This window comes from Crinia signifera, chromosome 12 (assembly GCF_055691185.1).
Source record: "Crinia signifera chromosome 12, ASM5569118v1, whole genome shotgun sequence".
Classification (NCBI taxonomy): domain Eukaryota; kingdom Metazoa; phylum Chordata; class Amphibia; order Anura; family Myobatrachidae; genus Crinia; species Crinia signifera.
This window is the reverse complement of record NC_139228.1, coordinates 15,477,884-15,500,587: the sequence shown is the minus strand read 5'-3', so window position 1 is coordinate 15,500,587 and position 22,704 is coordinate 15,477,884. Positions and strand designations below refer to the sequence as shown.

At 46.9% G+C, this 22,704-nt stretch overlaps 2 protein-coding genes across 2 annotated transcripts in view; one reads left to right on the top strand and one right to left on the bottom strand.

The window, feature by feature from the left end:
- POLR3GL (RNA polymerase III subunit GL) overlaps positions 1–22,704 on the top strand; it is a 154,046-nt gene that overhangs the window by 73,640 nt on the left and 57,702 nt on the right. The window lies entirely within an intron of this gene.
- On the bottom strand, positions 1,350–21,062 carry ANKRD34A (ankyrin repeat domain 34A). Its single transcript, XM_083167064.1, has 3 exons — positions 20,886–21,062; positions 17,390–17,502; positions 1,350–7,169 (listed from the first exon to the last, which is right to left on the bottom strand). Exon 3 carries the CDS (start codon positions 7,071–7,073, stop codon positions 5,448–5,450), a length of 1,626 nt encoding a protein of 541 aa, XP_083023190.1. The 5' UTR covers positions 7,074–7,169; positions 17,390–17,502; positions 20,886–21,062; the 3' UTR covers positions 1,350–5,447.

Genomic DNA, 22,704 nt, shown 5'->3' with positions numbered 1-22,704 from the left:
GCACTACTGGGGGCATGATATGTAACTGGCACTACTGGGGACATCTGTAACAGCACTACTGAGGACATGATATGTAACTGGCACTACTGGGGACATGATATGTAACTGGCACTACTGGGGACATCTGTAACAGCACTACTGAGGACATAATATGTAACTGGCACTACTGGGGACATGATATGTAACTGGCACTACTGGCGACATCTGTAACAGCACTACTGGGGGCATGATATGTAACTGGCACTACTGGGGACATGATATGTAACTGGCACTACTGGGGGCATGATATGTAACTGGCACTACTGGGGGCATGATATGTAACTGGCACTACTGGGGACATGATATGTAACTGGCACTACTGGGGGCATGATATGTAACTGGCACTACTGGGGGCATGATATGTAACTGGCACTACTGGGGACATCTGTAACAGTGCTACTGGGGACATCTGTAACAGCGCTACTGGGGACATGATATGTAACTGGCACTACTGGGGACATCTGTAACAGCACTACTGGTGACATGATATGTAACTGGCACTACTGGGGACATCTGTAACAGCACTACTGAGGACATGATATGTAACTGGCACTACTGGGGACATGATATGTAACTGGCACTACTGGCGACATCTGTAACAGCACTACTGGGGGCATGATATGTAACTGGCACTACTGGGGACATGATATGTAACTGGCACTACTGGGGGTATGATATGTAACTGGCACTAGTGGGGGCATGATATGTAACTGGCACTACTGGGGGCATGATATGTAACTGGCACTACTGGGGGCATGATATGTAACTGGCACTACTGGGGGCATGATATGTAACTGGCACTACTGGGGACATGATATGTAACTGGCACTACTGGGGACATGATATGTAACTGGCACTACTGGGGGCATGAAATGTAACTGGCACTACTGGGGACATGATATGTAACTGGCACTAGTGGGGAAAGGATATGTAACTGGCACTAAATATCTTCAAGAAAATGATTTCTGGGCATTTAAATTCAGTACCTGAGATAGGACACAAACTTTGTTCCATGTTCTGAAACCTTGTTTTATGCACAAATAAAATGTATTTAATGTGTTTGATGTTGTTATACAACATAAATGCAAGATACATCATTGAGATATAAAAATATCCTGAAATACGGAGTAATCCGTTATCCAAAATTCTTCTGGTCCCGAGCATTTTGGATGCTCACAAGTTTGTGCAATGATCCCAGACACCACTCCGGTCCCCCCCCCCCCCCCCTTTTGCATTCTGCTGAAGCCCCACCACAACCCTGTCCATATCCACAAAACATAACAGTACAAAATGACACTTGGCCAAAGTGATCTATTTTAAAGTGTTTAATTGCTCTTTTATTTTACAACTCCATATTCTACATGATCAGCAAATGTAGTCATTGACAAAGTGGGCTTTTATCTTTCTGTCTTTGTATATTATAACCCTGTCATAGTCATTATATTATATAACGGAGACTTCAGGCAACAGCGCCATCTTGTGTACACAAGACATAAATGCAATTGAAAGTCCAAGGTATTGGTTTTCTAATTCACACACAGTATATAGTGTATATACACGCACTGTACATTTCTATGCACACACATAGAATTCATATATATATATATATATATATATATATATATATATACACACACATATATATATATATATATATATATATATATATATAAAATCTATTGTCACATACCTATACATACATCTATACACATACACAAACTTGTGTATACTTTTTTTTTTTTACAAGTAAAATCAGAGGTCAACTCTCTATATTTATATAAAAGTCTAAGTAGTATTCATACCTACGGCATTAGGTATAAGGGACACAGGGGAATCTCTACAGATGCTAATGGTGTTCTATCTGGCACCTGCCTCCATTCAGCCTGACAAAGGCCAGTCAGACCAGGCGCTTCGGTCAGTGTAAGTAAGGATAATGTCATTCCTTATAAGCAGCCATATAAAGAGGACACTGATGGCATAATATTTACATGGATTCCTCTTTGTGGCAGCCCGCACACCATTATTTGCTAAGCATATTTGCGGGGTGGCATATTGCCTTGGTAAGGTGCCCAGGGTGGCATATTGGTGCCCAGAGTGTCTGCATAATGCTTCATTATGCTGTACTTGTATATAACTCATGAGAGCTTTAAAGGACCATTAAGGGTTATATAGACCCATCCTCATTATATGCTTCCTATCCGTTCCCCTGAAAGCAGGAGAGGCTCAGCTCTCCCGATTGTTATGTTGTGGGGAGAGGGGCAGAGACACAATAAGGCTTCTCTGGCCTGATAAGACGAGTAATGTAGTGATATAATATGAGTTCCTCAGCATGCGACAAACACACATTAAAATCCTACAATACAGGGGTAAAGGGAATGAAATAAAAGGCTATCGCTCCTCCTCACCTCTATGGGATTTCAATTCAAGTGTTGTGCACCCCAGCGGCAACTAGATGGCGCCCAACCAGGCAATTCAAGTGTTGCTCCATCCCAACGTACACAGCCACCAGCGCTGATATTACTGTTATGTTGTTCCGTCATTGTGACAGACTGGAAACTATTATAATTAATGGAAACTCTAAGATCCTTTAATAAAAATAAAATAAAACAGATATGGAGGTCAAAAGCAAATGTGTGGATGCTACAGGTTACTGCATTTGTCACAGAACTGATCAATCTTCCAAAGAGAGGTAATCTTACAGCTTTCATTTATGCAGCTGTATTAGGCTAACCACGGTGAGTGATTTGTTGTTTAAACCTTTTGTCTTTATAAATAGTAATACACAAAGTCAGTTACACAGAGGCACCCATTCTGTGTCCTGTGCCAATGTCCAGCTTACCAGGTCACTAGAAATGTCTGGCATCACTGAAACATATAGCATGAGGGAGAGGAGATGTCTATTGGTTCAGCCCACAGCGTGGCAGCCCATAGGGCAATGACCAACGGCCTACTCTATGCAGAAATAACTGGGAGAAGGATCCCTAGATCCCTCCCTGGCAATCACTGCCCAAGCATGCATAGCCAGCTCATCGGCATGTGTAATTGCACCTAGAAATGTCCCTGTAAGTGTTCTTTATGGAAGTAAGAATTGTGTTAATGTACTATTGCAACAATAAGTAAGCCTAGAACCTGATAATCTATAAATATCCCCCCAAAAGTATCTTCCTTTGTAAAAGACCGTCACCTCTGTAGGTGGATTTGTCCTAACCTAATCCCAAAAGGTGACTTACCTGGGATAGGCGGTGCTGCTGTAACAGCCATTTATCAGATAGGCAGCCACCGGTCCCATGCAGAACCGCCTGGTTAGCCAGAACGCTGGCCCCCAGCTACGTATCTTCTGGAACCAGGTTGTATCTGGAATATCTGACCCAAGTTTTAAAGCAGACTTTGACCATATGCTGATTAACATGTGTATAACATTTAATTATAATGCTGCTGTATAAATGCATTGGCTTTTCAAAACTAATAATGAACTAGATATTGGACATTAAACCAGAATCACTGCGGAGTCTGGACAGTGTTTCCTTTTAAACCTTATTACAAGTCTTGCAGGAATTAAAATTAATTCCTGGTGATGAGCATACAGACATGGCAGTGAGAAACCAATTCTCATAGGGCGGACACATGTCAGATACATAGGGGGAAATTTACTAAGATGAGATTCGGATGTTGCTACGGGCAACCAATCACTATCGATTATCTTATAGGTGCTAAATAAATAAGCGGTAGATTCTGTTTGGTTGCCATAGCAACATCCCAAGTGGAACAGAACTCCCATCTTAGTAAATATCCTCCATAGAATCTGCATGCGTGTACTGGTTTGTTCCAAATGGCAAAACTCAACGGATTATGCCGCAGCTGTATAAGTAACTGTTAATAAATAAATAGTGTGGACGGAAGCAGAGTGATTGTCATGGTTACATGTATACAGTCATGTAGGACTGGCCAGGAGGGAAGACTTAGATGTAGTTGGCCAGTGTAGATAGGGATAAGTGCTGCTGTATGGCTGGGTACACACAAGGCGATATGTCACCTGATCTGGTGGATTGTACCAACATATTATGAAATTGGGTAGTGCGTTCGCATTCCCGCACCCTTCTGTGTGCTGATATCGGGGTCGTCCCTTCGGCTGTGCTGCCCAGCCAATGGGACATCCCGCCAGCCGGCAGCACACAGCGGTATGGAGCTAATAAACAATATAGTGTTTACTTTATCATTCAGTATGTGCGGATGACCGATGTTTTGTTCCATCGGCCGGCCCGTTGTCCGCAAATGGGGTTTGCCTAGTATGTACCCAGCTTTGATACGGTAGGTTAAATTTAATGTTGCACATATCTCATAATAGAATGTATCTTCTAGTCTTACATTACATTTATAAATGATTCATTCACAGTTATTAATTCTACAAAGAGAAATATAAACACTTTCCGTGTGCTTTGCCAGCAATGTTTCACTGGTCCAAAAGTGTTTGGGAAATTACAGGATTAACTCCTCTATTTTCTACATTCAGTGTTAAAATACTTATTTGATAATATTTACCAAGCAGAAGCTGTACTAGATATGTCAGATACATTTAAGTGCTTTCTCTGTGTCTCTTTCTCACACACCAATACACATAACCAGATAGCATTGAAAAAGAAAAGTGTCTTCTCGCAGTTTGCCAGACGATGGCGCCATAAGATAACTTTTGGATCCAATGATAAGCGCCAGTTCATCAGCATGTGTAGTCAGCAGATACAGTACAGTATTTCTTAACCAAAACCCTGTGTTAAACCTTAAAATATATCGCAGATCATCACAATTATGGTTCAAAGGACAGCAATAGCAAAAAAAAAAAACCCATATAAAAATACAAATTACATCTATTCTATCGGTAACATTTATATATTGACAATGTTACACCTCATGGATTCTAACAATCCATAGACTTATTGCAGAACTTACGCCCTTTCAATACCCTTGCCACGGGGCAGGGTAGCCTGGTTTTAGCTGGATTCCCATTCACTTTAAGATTTTCCCAACGTAAACTAATGAGATAATGGAATACAGAAAGAAAATCATTCGGTTCCCAAGAATATTTTTAGTTTTTTTTTGTACTTATATGGTCATTAAACCTGTAACATTGAAGACACCGACTTTCGAGGTTCTACTAGTGACATTCACACATATATGCAAAGACATAAACCTCTTGAGATCCTTCATAGGTTTTGGAAATAGGCTGTGGTCGCAGAGGAAGCATCATTTCCTGTTTATCCATACTTATTGGACACACATCTACTAAAGGACACTGCGTGAGCCACTGACATATATATATATATATATAGGACCATTTACATATAAACTTGTGACTATTACAAGATATTATATTCCACACGTTAGAGCTTCTTCCGTTCCATCTTGGTGGACATTTAGTTGGAGGACTCATTTTGAGTAAAGAGATTCTGAAAGCTGGCCAGTTGTTTGATCTGTTCTGTTTGCATAGAATGCCTTCTTATCAGCTTCTTCTTGGCTTTGGCGTCAAAGTGTTTGGGTGAGGTTGGGGCCACAGGAACGAGGGTCTTCTGGCTGCCATGAACCGGTGAAAGAGCTTTGCCGTTCGGTCGGATGTCTGGGATTGGAGGATTGAGGTTGACGTTCAGCGGTGGTAAGAAGCCTGGTCTGGTGTGAGATATGTGATCCAAAAGAAGTGTCCCGGATCCTCGCCTTTCTAGCAGCCCGGGGGTCCTACGGCGGACAGACATCGGAGAGACAGCACTGGGAATACTCTCCAGTGATTCCCTCGAGGAGCTAGTAAAAAGTGTTAATGGAGAAGCGTTATATTTCCTCCTTTCCAAGGACACACGCCCGGAGTCTGGAGAACCCGGAATAGAATCAGGGCAAAGATGGGAATCCGATTCATAATGTTCCATACGTGTCAGTTTGTGATGGGGAACCGCTCGTAAGTTAGCCCCAATGGTTGGAGCCAAGGTGGCATTGGATGTTTCCTGAGTCTCAGGCGCGGTATTCCGCCGCGACAGTGGTTGGTGGAGGTGGCTAAACAGGACTTTGTCAGCCCATGAAGAATCAGGTCCTGGGGGGTCTTCCTCAGAAGACTGCTCTCCAGTTTTAAAGCAAGATGAATCCTGTCCCTCTATGCTATGACGCCGAGAGAGCACGGGTCTTTTTTTAATGGACAAGTTGTTGACGTCGGCAATGAGCTTTTCTTCCGTTTCTGCAAGAGTAGGTTTCTCTGAGGGTACAGCAAGGTGCGAAGCAGCCAGGACAGATGGCGCCACTAAGCCCCATGGCTCGGAGTTTAGTCTCTTCAATTGCTTCTTGTTCACCATCCTACCTTTTATAGGTATGTGGTCGGAGGTTTTAACTTCTAATTTGCTGGATGTTGGGCAAGTAAGCCTGGTGCCCATGTTAAAGTTGAAGACATCTCGTGCTTCTTCTTTCTCGCTTGCCGGGGACAGGGAAGTTTTTAGGTCAATGTCCGAGGGTGACATACAGCTCGCTGGGGATTGTTTTTCATCGATTCCTGGAGAGGGAGGCGAGTTGAGATACTGTTTTGTCTTTTTGGTCCCAGAAGGAGAAGTATCAGTGGTGATGATGATGACCTCTTTGCCTCTAGCTTTGCAAGCATCCAAGAGGACCCTTAGAGTGTCTCGGTCACCCTTGTTAATGGCATACATAAGAGCAGACGTGCCTGAGTAGTCCTTCATACTGGGGTCTGAGCCATGCTCCAGCAACACTGACACCACGCTGGCCCCGGTCAGATTGCAGCAAGCATGCATCAAAGCCGTTTTCCCCATCTTGTCCGGCATGTTCGGGTCAGCTCCATTTTCCAGAAGGTATTTTACCATCCGGGACTTATTCTGGGGGTCGTCATATTTGGCTAAGCAGGCTGCCATCAACGGGGTTTCGCCCTGGGAATTGCCTTCATTGATGTAAGCACCTCCCTCCAGCAAGAGGCGGGTCAGTCTGAATTTTCCCTGCCACACCGCCTTCAGTAAGGCACTGCCCTCTGTGTGCAACATGGTAGAGTCTCTCATTGGTAGCGTGCTCAGGAACAGATGGATGATCTGCTAAGCTAAGACGGGAGCACTAAGGCGTTTTGGACGGGCACATCCCGCCATCAGGTTTTCTTCCTGTGAAAAAAACAAAAACAGCCCATTTATTACAGCGCCATGCTAATCCATGCCAATTTAACCTATGACCAAATGCTAGGGTGTCAGCGGATGGTTTGTTTCTGGATTTCTTGACTATATATAGAAGCAGTTTCAAAAGTAACATTACAAATTGCTTTATAAAGAAAAAGAAAAAACTTTTTTGTTGTTCATTTATATATTGCTATGCTGCTATGCCCCTGCGCTGTGACTATGGCCTTTATTCAGATCTGATCGCAGTACAAATTTGTTTGGAAAATGGCCAAAACCATGTGCACTGCAGGTGGGGCAGATGTAACATGTGCAGAGAGAGTTAGATTTGTGTGAGTTATTTTGTTTCTGTGCAGGGTAAATACTGGCTGCGTTATTTTTACACTGCAATTTAGATTTCAGTTTAAACACACCCCACCCAAACTTTTAACTCTCTCTGCACATGTTACATCTGCCCCACCTGCAGTGCACATGGTTTTGCCCATTTTCCAAACAAATTTGTACTGCAATCAGATCTAAATAAGGGCCAATGCTCGAGCCCAGCTCCATATGCAATTTGGGCCCGATATCACCAGATTCAATTGGATCGGGCCGAGAAATCGGGTGAAATCGTCCTAATTCGCATGTAAGTTGTATGTTCAGCCGTCAGCGGCACATTGCGGGTGCTTTTTAGCACACAGTACAGTCCGTAGGTGTGTGCCAACAGTGCCGCACCGCTGGAACACACTTATCTGTAGAGTGGGGAAGTGCGGGGCAGGAGAGGCGATCTCTCCATTCTGCATCCCCAGACAGGACAAGTCGGACTAGTGCATGGGGGCCTTTGGACCAGCAGATGGTGCTGTGGACAGAGGAGATCCTGAGTTGTCTCAGTCACTGCTACTGAACACCAACGTGGCGATGCCTCATCACTAATAACTAATCACCTCTCTGCCTCCAGCTAAAACTGCTCTGTTGTTCAGCGTTCTATGTAAGTTTGGAATATCCCCTAGAGCAGGCATGGCCAAACTGTGGCCCTCCAGCTGTTGTGAAACTACATGTCCCAGCATGCTTTGCCATAGCAAAACTGTGGCAAGGCATGATGGGACTTGTAGTTTCACAACAGCTGGAGGGCCACAGTTTGGACATGCCTGCCCTTAAGTGTTACCATGTTGGATTGGGTTCCGGATTAAACGGTCAACCGTGTCTACAAAGACTAGGCTGATATGCACAAGGTCAGCGGTGACAGCATTTCGACATGAACATGGTTGACAATGACAAGATGTCAACACAAGGAAAAAGGTTAATGTAGAAAAGTTTGACACATGAAAAGGTCGACATGAGTTTTTTTGGTGTTAGTGTCAGAAACTGAGCCTGCGGACCCCCAATTAGCCGTGCTTCCGGCCAGGGGCCACCATTCCAAATCCTCCACGTGGATGTTAAAGTATGAAAAACACCCAAAAAAGAAACATAAACCACGAAAAAGCCATGTCGATCTTTCTATGTGTCGGCCATTGTAGTGTCTACGTTTTTATAGTGTTAACCTTTTGTCAATATCAACCAATGTCAACAAGATGCATTGTCGATGTTCTACTTGTGTCCATCTTTTGTCAATGTCGACCTCGTGCATGTCGACTTTTTGGTGTCCACATATTGACTGTCTATCTAGACACCGTCGCTCTGGGCCTTATTCTGGTTCACTATTAGAGGCAAATTCCTTCTCAGATGGACAAAACCATGTGCAGTGCAGGTGGGGCAGATGTAACTTGTGCAGAGAGAATTAGATTTGGGTGGGGTTTTTCTTCAAAGTGAGATCTATATTGCAGTGTAGAAATAAAGCAGTCAGTATTTACCCTGCACAGAAACAAAATAACTCACCCAAATCTAACGCTCTCTGCACATTTTACATCTGCCCCCCTGCAGTGCACTTTTGTCCATCTGAGAAGGAATTTGCCTCTAAGAATGACCCAGAATAAGGGCCTCTATCATCTTATTACCATCGGATTGGTCCCAATATCACAGGCCCTTATTCTGGTTGGTGCGGTAATATCCGCGTGCGTTCGTGCTGCCGATGTTTTGTGTCTGCGCATGTGCAGAGGCGTCTCTGCGCATGTGCGAGCGGGGCGTACGGCCAAATCCCACATGAAATGTGAACACTCCGAACAGGGGGTGGAGAGGGGCGTGAAGGGCTATTTGGGCTCATTACCATATGCATACGCCCCGCGTTTCAACCTGGGCGTACGTATGGTAATGCGGCCGTGACGCACGTGTGTCAGCTGCCCGCCCAGATCCCTGCTTTTGCACGGAGAAATGCCCGTGTGGTCTGAGGTTGCGGGAGCTGGTGGACTACTCGAATGATGGGGGAGGTTCCCTGAGATGGATGAGGCGTATTCCATGAAAAATACACGTGCGGTCCATTCGGCCAGCTTCTTACCGCGTACGGACGGAGTTGGCGATCCGTATGGAAGGCGGGGTTTCGCACGCACGGTCCTGGCCGCATATTCGGATCCGGCCGCACCGATCAGAATAAGGGCCACAGTTACATCTGTTTTCCTGGGCCTGCCCAGACCACAGGTGCCACGGAATAGGTGGGCATGCCCTGACCATAGGTGCCACGGAATAGGTGGGCATGCCCAGACCACAGGTGCCACGGAATAGGTGGGCATGCCCAGACCACAGGTGCCACTGAATAGGTGGGCATGCCCAGAACGCAGGTGCCACAGAATAGGTGGACATGCCCAGACCACGGGTGCACCGGAATAGGTGGGCATGCACAGACCACAGGTGCCACGGAATAGGTGGGCATGCCCAGACCACATGATTTACAGGATAGGTGGGCATGCCCAGGCCACATAATAGGTGGGCATGCCCAGACCACAGGTGCCACAGAATATGTGGGCATGCCCAGACCACAGGTGCCACGGAATAGCCCAGACCACAGGTGCCACGGGAAAAGGTGGGCATGCCCAGACCACAGGTGCCATGGAATAGGTGGGCATGCCCAGACCACAGGTGCCACAGAATAGGTGGGCATGCCCAGACCACAGGTGCCACGGAACAGGTTTTCATGCCCAGATTACAGGTGTCATGGAATAGGTGGGACTCCCTATACACCATACATGAATAGTAAAAGTATTACATTAAATACAGAATTGTTGGACATACAGACAGTTTCTAAGCTTCCTATTTATTGTTACCAGAGTAACGCCCCCTGCTTTGGGTGTGTGTATATATATATATATATATATATATATATATATGTTGCTGCGAAACCCTTGTGGCACCATATAAATAATATAGGAGAATAATAATAACATATACACAGGTAGAGTATATAGCGTTACACAGAAGTAGCTGGCAGAAGCCTCAGGAGTCGCAGTATAAAGCAGCCCCAGCTGAGCTCTGGGAAGTGGTTCCGCTCTCCAGGGAATAAGAGGCCGGTTTATGTAATTGAATAGACTCCGTATAATTGATTGGTGAAATCCATGAGGCAATCTGCATGTGTCATCCGCAGGCTACAATTGGCCTGTGTATACAGAACAGGAAGGTCAGGGTTACACGGAATCCATGGGCAGAGGAATCACTGGCCATCCGCTCGTGGGGAAGGAACACAGAACACTTCTGCTGGGATTACACAGCAGCATCATTACAGATTATATGTCTATTATTATTATCAAATGAATGACAGCAATAAGGCCAGGTGTGGATGATACACTAGGCCTCCTAGTCAGGTGCCAGTGTCAGAAACAAATATATTGGCGGTAGAGTGTTGCTGTGTGGATTATACATCCTCCCCAGTGTTGCTAATGCCTGTATACACTGCACACTGTATGGGAAACGCCAAAATATCTCTGGGATGGTAGAAAGCCCTCTAAGGGGTGTGGGCACAGCCACCTCCCTGTCACCGACCAGGAAAGCCCACCATTTGTCCAGGACATTTCTGATACCATCATACCCCTTTCACACCGGCAATTACCCGGCATTTTTGAGTGCCAGGTCATTTTGCCAGGTGCAGCCTGGCCCCAATTCACACCACCCACAAATTACCCGGTTAAAGCTTTTCAACTTGCGAATTTGCTGAAAAACACAGGTTTTTCTGTGGTGTGAATGGGTCAACACGGGTCTTAAATCCTGGCTCACCAACCCTGGTCAAGAGCAGGGTCAGAGTGCTGGGATTTAAGTCCCGTGTTGACCCTTTCACACCAAAGAAAAAGGCGAGTTTTTCAGCAAATTCCCGGTGTTGAAAAGCTTTAACCCAGTAATTTGCTTCTGGTGTGAAAGGGGTATTACTAGCAAAGCTTTGTGCGTACTCACTGTTTAATGCACCACCAGTTCTCAGGGATTTTGCTCATTCGCAGTAGTGTGGCTCTGGATCAGGCGCTCATTGTCAGATAAGCCGCTACACTATCGCTAGTTAATAAACATGATAAATCCAGGACATTTTCAAGCCTTATGTTCTAAGTTTCACACATTTCAAGAGCCAGAAACTCAAGTCACGAGCTGTTCGGTTCAGCGCGTCTCTATAGTTAAAATGATGTAACCTTAGGATTTGCTCCAGAAACATATCATCCTGATCGTGATGATCGGATTGGGAAGCGAGAAGTGCGGCTCAGAACAGCAGCTTGTGTCTTGTCACCGGCATAAAATAGTTACTGCAATCGTTCCGTCCGTCTGCCTCTTCATATGTCTGTAATATAGCAGCCGTCGCACTATAAACTGCGGGGTGATTTGTAAGTGGCAAGCTCTGGGAGCCCGCAAACTTCTCTGTATGTGCTGTCCGCCGTCCGCAAGGCTAACGTTTACACCCATTTTATGGGCTATTAGAACACTGACCTAGAAGCAATATGGGGCTAGTTTTATGGGTTGTCATAGATGGTTTATAAATCACCCTTAGGGCTATTTCACACACTCCGGCTCCTGCCGGGTGGCGAAACCCCGCACGGCCAAGAAGCTGTGCCACACTGAGAAGTTTACAATGGTGGGGATGGCCACAACCCGGCAGCCGTCCCTTCAAGTGGTTGGATCCGGCTGCAACCGGGCGGCCGGGCCGTGGCGGTCCCCTGTGAATGGACACAATCGTTTCCATTAATAACTACTGTGTGCGGCACGGCTTTTCGCCGTGCAGGGTTTTGCCGCCCGTCAGGAGCCGGAGCGTGTGAAATAGCCCTTAGAGGCGGATTTATGAACATCCAGTTCGCTGATTACCTACATTTCCTTATAGCTGCATGCTGCGGCGACAGGTGATGTTAAGTATCGATTTATCACAAATCTCTTGTGCGGACAGTGAACAGATTCGGGGGTAGGGTTTACTGCTCGCAAGCCTAGCCAGCTGGTCTGAATCCTTAGTGCCTAAACCTAACCTCCCTCCTCCCGGCCTATCTCTAACACCCCCGGCATACTTCCACTCGGGATGCTGGTAGTCGGGTTTCCGGCACAAGCATCCTCACCGACGTCGGCATTTCGGCGCTGGTCTACTGGCGGTAGTCAGGACGCCAGCATCGGTATTGTGCATTAGAACAGAACATTGATGACATTTCCCGGGCGGTGACTGAGAGTTTGCCATGAGAGTGTGCAAAGTAGGTCCCTTAAATTGGGGAATTATGGGAGTTTGCCAGGCGTCAGTTCCCAGAGCAGACAGTGGAGAAATTGCACCTGCTATAATGCTGTCGAGATTCCGATGGTGGGACTTATGGTGGATTTTAAGGACTCACCAATTGGTATTACAGTGGGCACAGGCGCTCATATTGGTGGCATCTCACAGCTTGCATAGTCGGCAGTGTTCCCTCTAAGCTGTGCGCACGTGCGCGCGCACACAACTCGACGAGCGTGCGCACAGACATTACAACAGAGCGCACAAAGCAGCAGTGGTCCCTTTTTGCAGTTCTGGACTCAATTAATGTGTGTTTCACCCATTAACTACATTGGGTGCTGTGTATTGAATGTTTAAATGTTTAATATCATTTTGAAGTAAAGTTAACACAAATGCTGAACGTCATTTTCCAGTTATATATAAGTGACGCACAAAAATTTAAATTTCCTTCCAAAGTTGCACAGCCAAAATCTTTTGCCGCACACAGCCTTCGTAAAATTAGAAGGAACATTGATAGTCGGGGAAACCTATGTGCACAAGGGAAGGAGTCTGCAGCGGGATTTGCATAAAGTCGCAGGCAGGTGACCACCACCAGACGCTGCTGCCTGGCCTTTTGCCTTCCACTCGGAGTGAGGCCCATTGCATCTAGCGCCAGGCTTAGAACCTAACAGCGATGCCCGCTCAAATATTTTTATTAATTTACATCTTTAAACCGGTAACAAGATGAATGTAAAGAACTGCAATAAGATGTTGGACAATGATAGTACTTAATAAAGGGTTCCCATAGAGAGATGGCATAACGTATCGGGGACCAGGAATGGAAGCAGGGGCGTTTCAGGAGGGTATTATGCCAGAGTCTACTGCGCATGTGCAGGTCCCCGGGGAACATGGCCCCAGCGCCTTGTAACTGGGGACATATCCAGTGCACATGCACTTGGAAATGGCCGCGTCACCGGTGCCGAGATGCTGCTGCGAACTCCGGAGGGGTAAGTATAATGTATGGGGGCCGTGTGGGCCCCCTGCACCACCCACACTGCAGCCATTATAGAAACACATTTGTGTGGAAGGTTTCGCCTTCCAGAGCTTGGTATATTGGGCAATTAAGCAGCACCCATGTGTCTGATGGTAATGTGCTGTGCCAAAAATACGGTAATGCCTGTCTACACGAAGAACAAGCCTCCTGCCGGCATCTCAGATCTTAGTGCTGCCACCGAAGTCATCACCAATATCGCCATCTGTGTACCACAAACTTTACTCAGACTAGCCGTCGGTAAATGTAGGCAATGACCTTAGCACTCCCAGGAAATGCAGTCTGCACCACCCCTACCCCACCCAAACCCCCGCTGCTGCCTGGGGCATGTGCATGTCACTAATCATCGGCGAGAGTTACATGAACCATTGGGTTTAGATACATCTCTGAATCAGGCCCATAGCCAAACGTGCTTGCTACTGTCCTAGGTACTAGCCACCGGCATCTCAGAGGCATTTCCGGTAAATAGAGGGAACGGGACAGCTAAAGCTGTAATTAGTGCCACGTGTATCTTCTGCCCTCTTCCTGCTGTGCGGTAAATGACTCCCATCTCAGGACAGTGAGCGACAATAGCCACAACACTAGGAGTACCTCCCTTTGGGTGATACCTCCAGTACTTCATAGCCAGGGCTTCTGCTGCGCCACTGATAAAAGCCATGGTGTTATTGGTGGTTAGGTACAGGATAGAATCATTATAATCTCAGGGGGAGGGGAAATATTCCCTATACATCCAAAGCAGCATTTCCTATTCCATCAGGAGTAGTACACTATGCATATGTCATACATCCTCAGTAGGGGGGTGGGGGGTCGGGCGAGGGCCTCTCCAACTTTCCCAGGTAATTAGTAAACGATCACCCCCTCCTCTTAGTGCCCCTGTTTCTACACATTTCTGTGGACGAACCACTCTCTATCTTCACTCTAGGTGTCATGGCCGCCATCGCTTATGGTGGGCACATGCGCCATAGCCCGTGCTAGGTACAAGAAATCAACCTGATACAGCCCTAAATACACATACGTACTGGGTATGGGTCATAGGGTCGACACTATGAAGAGCGACCACTGAAGGTGGCCAGGGCTTAGTTCGACACATGAAATACAGTAGGTCGAAGGTCAACATGGTCAGAAAATCGACACAAGCATTAGGTCAACAATGGGAAGGTCGAAAGTCAAAAGGTCGAGGTTTTCACATTTTTATTGTCAACATGGACACCGTATCAATGTACCGCGCCCCCGTGCATGGCTCGCTGGACTCGGCACACTATTATATTCTCCCGCCACGCCCTAGTGAACGGTAGGGTATGAAAAACTGCCTCTTTTTGAAAAATATTTTTTTTTGAAAAACTAATTTCGACATTTTGACTGTCGAACTTCCCATTGTCAGCCTAATGCTTGTGTCGACCTTCCGACCATGTCGACCTATTCCATGTGTCGACACAAGCCCCATCGACCTTCAACACATTAGGTCGACCTTCATGGTGTCGACCCAGCGACCGCATCCCGTACAACTCTACGTTACATTACTTTTTAAACCCAACGACGATCTTGCCGGAACCGCGGCAGGTTCCACAAATTGCGGACTAATACATTTGTCCCGTCCTCAATGACCGTCGTCTACAGCAGCCATGACTAAACTATGGCCCTCCAGCTGTTGAGAAACTGCACTTCCCAGCATGCCTTGCCTTGGCAAGGCATGATGGGACTTTATAGTTTCACAACAGCTGGAGGGCCATAGTTTGGCCATGCCTGGTCTACAGGATGATGCCCCTGTATAGTCCAGTTACTCCCCTCCAGTCACAAGTGGAGGTGCCTTCGGTTGGCATGCAACTCTATGACCACCACAGTAGTAGACAATAGGTGGGGCTGTGGTGGCTGGCGGCACATGTGCCCCACACTTTCCGATCTGGTGGGTGGCAATGTGGCATGCAATGATATGCTATCCCGCTAGATGAAGGGGGGGGGGGGTGCAGGTGGAACACCAGTATAACATATTGACAGTTACGCTAGCATGCACCACGCTGGCAGCCATATTTGCTTAGTTCCCCAAATAATACCTTTAGGCTTTGTAATGCCTAAGGCAGGGACCGGAGAATACACCTAAGGTTGCCTTTGTACTAGCCACATATCCCTGTACACGGACACCTGCATTACAGCTAATGACTCAACGTGATTATGCATCATCCCATATGTTCTGCCTAGCAGATGAGTGCATGTGGGGCAGGGTACAGAGGCCTGCCGCACGCTGTGCAAGGACTGTTTTGATCCAGCGATCGCTCACAAAGAACACGAGTGTAACTACTCACACTCCAATTCAATTACCAATTCAAATGATCCTTTACAGCACTGTGTTATGCAAATGCTATATTTCCTGCGCTCGCATATTGCAAGCAGGGAACAAGGACAGGAGCGGGCTTGAATGGGGAACAGCTAATGACATTGCAATTGAACGATTAATAATTATTATGAGATTTATGTCACCCTGAGCCATCTGTGCCCCGTGTCCTTCTGAGTTCTGGTCTTTGTGGGAACGGTATATTAACAGCACAAGTCCAGAACCCCCCAGCACCCCTGGATTCTGCACAATAGCCTTCTGCGCTTAGCAAATAAACACAAGGGGTGGGCTGGTAGAATTTAATTAGTGATTGTGGGTAATTACGCATCTAAACAAGGCCTGTCCGTCTCCCCGGTGACACGTTAATATCTCATTATTCAGATTCTGAAATATAGCGGTGAATAACCCAGGCCAAGTACAAGCACACTCTACAATAGATTACTATGTCATTCAATAGCATTTAGAATTTATCGGCGCTTCCTATTGCGTTAACCATTTATTCAAGCTTATTAATGCAGCCTTACAGCTTATTATTACCACAGACCGTAAAACACCAGCTCCTCTAAAGGGACTATCAATACTCAAATGCATTTGAACGGTCTAATCCGTATCAGAGGCAATAACACACGGCGTACAGTGCATTCCTTCCCTATCCGGCTAGTATGCGGCCAGCTCCATTGCATGGGAATCAGGTCTGCCCGGCCTGTTCGGATTAACCCATTTTGAGCACATTCTGGAACGCCCTTTCATGATTCTAAAAATAAAGGAGGGGGCGCTGGCTCCTTACGTCTCCCCCCCTGTTTCATATTTTGTGTCTCTCCCATCTCCCCGTCCGGGTCTCGCGGCCAAAAGAAAAAATTTGCGGGGGTTACGATGGGCTAAAATGAAATGGTGTATTAAAAAAAGCATTGAGAATAAATAAATAATGATAATAATAATATAATTAATTATAATCATCATCATTATCAATAAGAAAATATTAAAAAAAAAAAAACTGAACAAATGGGCAATTCGGATCACGTGGAATAAAACCAATATTTAAAGCAATGAAACGAATGACAGAAGAAAATAAGTGATCATTGAAATATAGGGCAGTGATGACAAATAGTTGAGGGGGGAAGATTAATAAGGTTATTACAAGGAGGCTTGTACAAAAAATATTATTTTTTTTAGGATAATTGAAGAGAGGACGTCTCCAGCTCCCATTCAGAATCTCTCCCCGGACCGCTGTTAGCCTGTATCCTTGCATAAAACACACATGGATTACCCGTTGTTTAAAGCCTCACCTGGTCAGCCTCTCTCCCTGCTGGATCACAGCATGTGAGCACCACCGGATTGCCCCGTGCACCAGCTCCTCGGGCTCGCAAGATCCCTGTATATTCCCACAGTAAATTCATGTCTGGAAAAGAGAGAGGGAAAAAAAAAATAGACCTCTCTACAGGAGAATTCCAAAAATAATAATAAATCTTCTATTTATAGCTAATTTTGTCCCCAATTTAAAAGGGGGGAAGAAAAAAAATTGAAGGCTTTAAATATATTATATATTGCTTTATAGAAATCCGGTGTATGGTTGTGTCACTGAATATAATCCTGTGTGTATCCCCCCCACCCACCCCCTGTTGCAGCCCTGCATACGGATCTGGTGCCTGCAAGTCACTGTCACAGAATGAACAGCCCCTAAGAGACCCACAGATGCTATTTTTAGCTCCTTTCCCATACAGCAGAAGTAGATATTCCATTAAAATACACTGAGGCATAACACTGCACCAATATACATAGTCCAGGGCCCAGGCCCAGCCAACCCTGCTGCGCCTCTTATGGAGTATGCTGGTTCCTGGCTGTATTACGCTTTTTAACTCATTAGCTGCACATCCTTGCAGAGATAGCTGTGCAGTAACTGATATCCTGAGGCTTTGGTGTACAGTAATGCCTCCGAAGACTGAATTCCTCTAGACGGAGAAGATTTTAGGCAGGATTTTAACACAAGTACAGTATTCTGTATTCATTTTATTTCTTACCAGTTATTTATATAGCACACACATATTCCGCATCGCTGTACAGAGAATATTTGTCACTGCGCCAGTGGAGCTTACACTCTATATTCTTCATCGCATTAACACAGACACATACACGCTAGGGTTAATTCTTGTTGGGAGACGATTAACCTACCAGTACATTTTTTTTGGGTTGTGGGTGGAATCCGGAGTAGCCAGAGGAAACCTAGTCAGGTATGGAGAGAACATACAAACTCCACACAGTAAGGGACATGTTTAGATTCAAACTCATATCCTCGGTGCCCTGAGGCATTACACCGTCCGTAGGATGCCATGGTAACCCACTGATGTCTGTCTCTCTATTGTGAGTCAGAATCTGCCCCTGTAACCTGTATGGGGGATATTTACTAAGATGCGGGTTCTATTTCACCTGGGATGTTGCTACGGGCAAACCAATCAGAATCTACTTATTTAAGACCTTCTAAAAGATAATAGGCTTGGTAACTTTAACAGCGACCCGCCATTGGCCAATTAGGGAAGCTACACACACTGTGCTGGTACAGACATTACAGCTGGATTGCTTTGATGTCAATGGGTAGTCGGCGTGTTGCCCACCCACAGGGCAAATGCCATATGTCTGTGAATGACGGTGTTCACAGATATTTTGGGTGTACACACCTGCCAATATGCAGTGGTTCGTTCTCAAACTGTCCTCAGGACCCTGGACAGCTCAGGTTTCTCAGGGCACCCAGCAGAACACTGACACATTTCCCAGGTCACCCAGCAGGAGCACAGGTGCAATCATTACTCACTGACACATTTCCCAGGCCACCCAGCAGGAGCACAGGTGCACTCATTACTCACTGACACATTTCCCAGGTCACTCAGCAGGTACACAGGTGCAATCATTACTCACTGACACATTTCCCAGGCCACCCAGCAGGAGCACAGGTGTACTCATTACTCACTGACACATTTCCCAGGTCACCCAGCAGGAGCACAGGTGCAATCATTACTCACTGACACATTTCCCAGGCCACCCAGCAGGAGCACAGGTGCACTCATTACTCACTGACACATTTCCCAGGTCACTCAGCAGGTACACAGGTGCAATCATTACTCACTGACACATTTCCCAGGCCACCCAGCAGGAGCACAGGTGTACTCATTACTCACTGACACATTTCCCAGGTCACCCAGCAGGAGCACAGGTGTACTCATTACTCACTGACACATTTCCCAGGTCACCCAGCCGGAGCACAGGTGCAATCATTACTCACTGACACATTTCCCAGGTCACCCAGCCGGAGCACAGGTGCACTCATTGCTAACACATTTCCCAGGCCACCCAGCAGGAGCACAGGTGTACTCATGACTCACTGACACATTTCCCAGGCCACCTGGCAGGTGCACAGGTGCAGTTATTACTTGCTGACACATTTTCCATGCCAGCCAGCAGGAGCACAGGTGTACTCATTACTCACTGACACATTTCCCAGGTCACCCAGCAGGAGCACAGATGCACTCATTACTCACTGACCCATTGTTCATGTCACCCAGCAGGAGCACAGGTGCACTCATTGCTCACTGACACATTTCCCAGGCCACCCAGCAGGTGCACAGGTGCAGTCATTACCCACTGACACATTTCCCAGGACACCCAGGGTGTTGGGTTTATGACACATTTCCAGGTCAGTCAGGCTGGTATTATGCTTAAGGTTCAGCAATTATCCTGAAAGCACCATGTAATAGGCTGACAACAGATGAACAGAAATTGCCTTCCACCATTTTCCCTATAATTAGCGCAAACAACAGAGATGTCCCCGGGAACAAGGTGTTGGTCGGTTGTTATTCAGATCCTACCTGCAGCAAGTAGGATCTGAAAACGACAATACACCCGGGTGCGGGTCGCCATCGGATCGGTCGCGTGCTCCGCGTGATCTTGAGTGGGTCGGACGAGACACTGACGACCCGCTCACGATGTGCATCTTGAGCGGGTTGTCCTGGTGTGTACCGGGCATAAGTGTGCCCCTGCTGTGCCAGCCCTGTGCCTGCAGGGTCATCCTGCTGCTGCAGCCGCTTATTGCCCTGTATCCACACACTGATGGCAGCAGTCCTACTCGCAGGACTGCCTTTAGAAAGTGTGGGGCCCCGGGACTTACAAATAGTCAGGGCCACCTTTCCTGTCCTAGAACCCCTGGCTTGCCTGGGGAGACCATTGGTGTCGACAGGTATGGGTCATTGGGTCGACCACTGCCGGTCGACATGGCTTAGGTCGACACTTGAAAAATTTCGACATGGCTAAGGTACACACGGCTGGAAGGTCGACACAAGCATTAGGTTGACAATGGCTAGGTCTACAGTCAAAAGGTTGACATGGGTTTTCACTCCCCCCCCCCAATGTCGACATGGTCAACATCAAAGTGTACCGTGCCCCCACGCATGGCTCACTATTCTATATATACTGTCCTATTCTCTCTCCACACCCTAGTGGATGGTAGGGCATTAAATACCGACTGTCAGCACGTCGGCTCCAAAAAATAAATCAAAAACCCATGTCGACCATCCAACCATGTTGACCTTAGCCATATCGATCCATTTATGTGTTGACCCAAGCCATGTCGACGACCTTTAGTGGTCGACTCAATGCATGTCGATCTTATATGTGTCGACCCAATGATCGTATACCAGTGTCCCTAGTCCTGGGCCCCCTTTCTGTCTGGGCCCCGCAGACACCCCCCCCCCCCTCCCCCATGGCTGCCCTGCCTGCTGGTACAGTACTACTTACTGGTACAGTAAGAGGGAACATCTCTGCAGATCACACAGAAGCTCTCAGTGCCTGCTCTGAACCCTGTATGATCCATTGTAGATTCATTCTGGCGTCGCCATGGTTACGTGCCGGCTGATTGTATTCCTGCCCGCTTCCCATACATACCACTCTCTCCATCCTGAGCGCTGCTGATGTATGAGGAGGGAATAAAAAAAGATTCAGCCTTGAATTATGCCCCATCCTCACACACTCGCACTTTCTATTTTTGATCTGCATTTCAGCATTGCGTCAGCCGGTGTAACTAAATCGGGCACAACGTGCATCAGCATCTTGCTGAACGCACAGACCGGCGGAGCGAAGAGACACATCCTCCGCCATGATTATATAAAGGAACAGATGAAATAGAACAAGTTAGCTGAAAATGATTTGATCATAGAATGAAAATAAAGGAACACAAACTGAAAACTCTATATTTAGTGGGTATCCAAGAATCAGGGGCAGATAACCGGGAAGGCAGATGTATTGTATCTGGATTTTATTTTGCATGTGAGCAATCAAGGAATCTTTTATTCCTTTGTTTTTTCTGAGACCAAGAGGAGACCCCCCATTGCTGTACCTTAATGCATTCTGCAGACATGAAGGGGCAGACAAGTGATAATTGGGGATTGGTATGAGGGGGTATGCTGTTGGCTTGGGGTTTGAAAAACAATATGTCCCCAGGGCTGGAGACAAGAGCCCCAGAGCAGGTGTGTGTGGTGGTATTTTCAGTCTCAGGAGGGTGTCTGCTATTTTGCACAAGGACCCAAATGCCATACAGTGTCCAACACCCTCCTGCCAACTGTGTTACACTCAGATAACAGTGCCTTGCTACACCGCTTATTGCATCTCCCACTGCCTTCAGTCATACCACTCCATTATCTCCCACTGCTTTCAGTCATCCTACTCCATCATCTCCCACTGCTTTCAGTCATCCCACTCCATCATCTCCCACTGTCTTCAGTCATCCCACTCCGTCATCTCCCACTGCCTTCAGTCATCCCACTCCATCATCTCCCACTGCCTTCAGTCATCCCACTCCATCATCTCCCACTGCCTTCAGTCATCCTACTCCCGTCATCTCCCACTGCCTTCAGTCATCCCACTCCGTCATCTCCCACTGCCTTCAGTCATCCCACTCCATCATCTCCCACTGCCTTCAGTCATCCCGCTCCAACATCTCCCACTGCCTTTAGTCATCCCACCCCAGTCATCCCACTCCATCATCTCCCACTGCCTTCAGTCATCCCACTCCGTCATCTCCCACTGCCTTCAGTCATCCCACTCCGTCATCTCCCACTGCCTTCAGTCATCCCACTCCGTCATCTCCCACTGCCTTCAGTCATCCCACTCCGTCATCTCCCACTGCCTTCAGTCATCCCACTCCGTCATCTCCCACTGCCTTCAGTCATCCCACTCCATCATCTCCCACTGCCTTCAGTCATCCCACTCCATCATCTCCCACTGCCTTCAGTCATCCCACTCCATCATCTCCCACTGCCTTCAGTCATCCCACTCCATCATCTCCCACTGCCTTTAGTCATCCCACTCCATCATCTCCCACTACCTTCAGTCACCCCACTGCATCATTTCCCTCTGCCTTCAGTCACCCCACTCCATCATCTCCCACTGCCTTCAGTCATCCCACTCCATCATCTCCCACTGCCTTCAGTCATCCCACTCCATCAACTCCCACTGCCTTCAGTCATCCCACTCCATCATCCCCCACTGCCTTCAGTCATCCCACTCCATCATCTCCCACTGCCTTCAGTCATCCCACTCCATCATCCCCCACTGCCTT

Excerpts from the sequence above, each read along its gene's own strand:
- ANKRD34A (XM_083167064.1), bottom strand. The coding sequence starts at position 7,073 with ATGAGAGACTCTACCATGTTGCACACAGAGGGCAGTGCCTTACTGAAG.